General features: G+C 53.3%; 1 protein-coding gene across 1 annotated transcript in view; it reads right to left on the bottom strand.

The window, feature by feature from the left end:
• Positions 1–1,201: 1,201 nt before the first annotated feature.
• Lsm4 (LSM4 homolog, U6 small nuclear RNA and mRNA degradation associated) overlaps positions 1,202–4,009 on the bottom strand; it is a 5,785-nt gene continuing 2,977 nt past the window's right edge. Inside the window, exons 2-5 of the mRNA XM_031340145.1 lie at positions 3,123–3,164; positions 2,033–2,131; positions 1,777–1,957; positions 1,202–1,580 (exon numbers count right to left, since the gene is read on the bottom strand). Coding sequence (XP_031196005.1) covers positions 1,489–1,580; positions 1,777–1,957; positions 2,033–2,131; positions 3,123–3,164 — 414 coding nt within the window. The 3' untranslated portion in view covers positions 1,202–1,488. The remainder of the gene's footprint in view (positions 1,581–1,776; positions 1,958–2,032; positions 2,132–3,122; positions 3,165–4,009) is intronic.

Here is a 4,009-nt window from a genome sequence, read left to right as displayed (position 1 = left end):
ACACAGACCTTTAATCTGGGCACTTGGGATGCAGAGGCAGGAAGACCTTTGAGTTCCTGGTCTACAGAGTGAAATTCAGGCCAGCTAAGGCTACATAGTGAGACCTTGTCTCAAAAAGGAACAACAAAATTCCAAACCCTAGAATTTGCTTCGTTTGGTGTTTTGAGGCATGATCTTCTAGCCAATACTGTAGAACTCATGGCAATCTTCCTGTAGGTGCCATGCCAGGCCAGGCTCATGAGGATGATGACATAATGGACTGGAGCTGGAGTGCCTATACCTACCTGCCACAGCCATTACCAGAGAGTAGATCTCAACATGGTGGTCAGCCTGCTGTTAACGTGTTCCTTTTACACACTGATGGGGCAGGGTGTCACGAGCCCCAGAAGTGGGCCCCATGGCTGATCCCAAGACCAGGCCAAAATGCCAGGGCTGCCTGCAGCCTGGCACTCACGCTCAGCTGAGGGGACACAGGACAGCATTGACCCTCACAGTAGTTGGCTTGCACTCTTTGGTTTTGGAGACAGGGTTTCTCTGTGTAGCCCAGGCTGGTCTAGAACTCTCTCTGTAGAGCAGGCTGGCCCCTGCCTCTGCTGCCACGTACCATGCTTATGCTGAAATATGTTTACTAACCTCACTGTGAGTTTGTAAGGCTCATGAGCAGTTGTGGAAACCAGGAACAGAGCCCATTTGGTAGAGCTAAGCATCATGAAGGCCCAGCTCCATCCTAAGCATCCCAGTGGCTGTAATTTCATTTCCAAAATCATCGTCTGGTCTCCACGGAAACCAGGTATGCGTGTGGTAAATACACACACGGACACACACACACACACACACACACACCGTGTGCTGTGCTCTCCCTGGGTCACTTTCCCTGTGGTACGTTCTGGAGTTGCATGGTGTCAGAACTGTTCTGCCTGCTGAAGCTGCCCCAGCCTTGGCCTTGACTTCCCACCCTCCTGCCCCAGTCTCCGAAGTTCAGCCATTACAGGCCTGGCTTTTTAAGTGCTTTGTAGCCCCGGCTGGCCTGAAACTCCTGGTTCTACCTCTCAGCCTTCTAAATGCTCTACTCTCCCCTCGACTGGCAGGACACACAGACAAGTGCCACACCAAGGAACTGCTCCCTCTGATGAGACCCAGGTGCCTGGGGACAACGAGCTTAGGGCCTAAGGCAGTAAGCTGGTGGCAGAGGGATGGCTGGCTCCTTCTATGGTGTTTGCCTTTATTTTTCGAACAGAAGACATAAGGGGTGCGGTTGGTAAAGGACAGGCAAGCCGCCATGTGCTGAGCCTGCAGCTCCAACATGAAATTCAAACAAGCCTGGAAGAAGCCAGCCCTTCAAAGGACATCCAAGGCTTCACGGGCAGCTCAGGCTCAGAGTCAGTGGCCAGCCAGGGACTTCACTGGACCAGATGCCAAGTGGGGCTTCACGAAAAAGTGCCTGGAGGCCTCGCCTACCATCCTGGGCTCCGCTCACGCTGGGACTGCTCACTGCTTGCCTGCCTGTCGCCCAGGCTTCTTCTCGGGCTGGCCTCGGCCTGCACCTGGGATACCACCCCGGCCCCGGCCACCAAACACACCTGAACAAGACAGAAGAGGTAGTTAGACACCAGTTTCCTTGGGCAAGACCAAGTGTTTTTCCCTCTGTGCCCTGTGTCACTGCACAGGGGGCCTGTGGGAGATTCCAGGTTGTACTCAGCTGGGGGAAAGGGCTCTCCTCAGCCTACAAGAGCCCACACCACCATGCCCTACATGGAGACTGTACAAGGAACCCACCTCGGCCAGCACCGCCCATGCCTCGGCCTTTCTGCTGCTTCTGCTGCTGTGGTCCTCCTCGCCCACGGCCCTTGGCGGCCTCCTCCCGCACCATGTCGATGATCTCATCGGGGATGCGCAGGTACTTGATGGTGCTGCCGCGGATGTAGCACTCAGGCATCCTCCAGAACTTGTCACCATCCTGTGGGCAAGGGAAGTGTTACAGGTGGGCACAGTCCTCCAGGGCAGCAGAGTCCCTCCCTGCGTGACCACTCACCCGAGATGTGCAGATCACCTCCCGAAGGTTGATGTTCATCCAGTTGTCGCAGCTCACCAGATGCCCGTTGTACGTCTCCCCATTCTTCAGCTCCACCAGCTGCGGGAGACCCCGTCAGCTTAGCTCAAACACACCTGGCTTCTCATCCCAAACTACGGCTTTCTGTGCAACTATTCAACCTTTAAGGGCTGGCTGCCATTCATTCGCGAGTGCTGTAATAAGCAGGCACCGCTCAGGTTCTCCACACAATGTATGGACAGAGACAGATTAAGACTGCACACTAGCTGGGCATGGTGGCACACACCTGTGATTCCAGGATTCAGGTGGCCGAGGCAGGAGGATAGTGAGGAAACAATGGGCAAGCCCAGTCTGGTCACCTACAGAAGGAATACTACACAGCCAAGAAAAAAAAATGACTCAAAACCACTGAGTGACACAGACAAGCCACATGTTCCTCACTCACAAGATGCAAATGAGCAGAGGTCAGGTGGGCACAGTGTACAGGTGGCCAGGGCTGGGGTGGACTAGAGGTGGGTGCTAAGGGAAATGAGACAGAGGCTGGGCTCTAGCTGTGTGGCGTCAATGAACACACTACCCATCAGAGGCAGCGCTCCTTTTGTGGTACTTGAATGAACCCAGGCCTGTAGCACGCAAGGCCACGTCTTAGCTACTCAGCCACATTGCTGCTCCTTTAAAAAAAAAAAAGGTTCAACCAGTGGCAATTCTACCCAGGCAGCTGAGATGACAGGGGACCTGGTCTGTTTGTGGACTCTTGGGGCAGAATCAGGGATACAAGTTGCAGTGTGCCCAGCTTCTCCCTGACATTACTTTTAAAAGATTTTTTTGTGGATGTTTTACTTTGTACTGCATTTGCCGTTCTGTCTGTGTGCAGAGAGGGCAGAGAACAACTTCAGGGAAGTCATGAGCCCCTCCAATCATCATGTGGGTCTTGGGGATTGAACTCAGGTCCTTTGGCTTGGCAGCAAGCACCTTTACCCACTGAACCATCTTGCCAGGCCTTCAATCATGCACTGCAAAAGACTGAGATGTGGGCACATGAAGGGAGGTGGCCCAGAGTGGGCATGCTTACCATGGGGTGATTCTGCGCTGTCTTCAGCAGCGACAAGGGAAGCTGGAAGGCAAATGTCAATGTGAGGAGTGATCCCCAATTCAGGGATGACCACATGGGCATGGCTACCCCAATGCACACGCCTGTGTTCAGGTCACGGGTGACCTCACAGACCATTTTGATCATTTCTCTACAACTCCTGTCACCTAGAACCACAGAAGGGGGCACGGTCCTCTGCCTGGAAGGAGCAGCCTGAAGCAGAACCTTGTGATAAGCTAAGGCTGGCCACAGCCTTCTGAATGCCCAGCCTGCTTCATACCCTGTCCCCGTGCTTCCAGAATGGGTGACTTGGGTCACCTGGGCCACAGGGGAAGGGCTGAGAACAAGGCGAAGGCAAGGCGGGTGACACTCTACCTTCCAGTACCAGCACCATAAAGACCAACATAAGCCAGCAGTGCTGTGGCACACCCGTCACCCCAGTGCCAGAGAGGCTGAGGTAGGGGGACAAGAGTTTTAGATTATTTTCAGCTACAGTCTGATGTCAGTCTGGACTACATTAGACCTGTCTCCAAAATTCACACAAAAATCAAAATGCAGTCAGGCATAGGGTACACACACTCAATCACTGCACTGAGAGGCAGAGGCAGGGGGATCTCTGTGAGTTCCATGCCAGCTGGGTTACACAGTGAAACAAACAACAGCACAAGGGGCTGGAGACACGGCTCAGTGGTTGAGAGCACAGGCTGCTTTTCTGGATGACCTGGGTTCAATTCCCAGGACCCACACAGTAGCTCACACATGTCTATAACTCCAGTTCCAGGGGATCCAACACTCTTACAGAGACATGCATGCAGGCAAAACACCAATGCACATGAAATAAAAACAAATCATTTTCCAAAAAAAAAAAA

The sequence above is a fragment of the Mastomys coucha genome, unplaced genomic scaffold, assembly GCF_008632895.1.
Source record: "Mastomys coucha isolate ucsf_1 unplaced genomic scaffold, UCSF_Mcou_1 pScaffold22, whole genome shotgun sequence".
Taxonomy (NCBI): domain Eukaryota; kingdom Metazoa; phylum Chordata; class Mammalia; order Rodentia; family Muridae; genus Mastomys; species Mastomys coucha.
The sequence above is the reverse complement of the archived record's forward strand: the minus strand, read 5'-3'. Positions and strand labels throughout refer to the sequence as shown.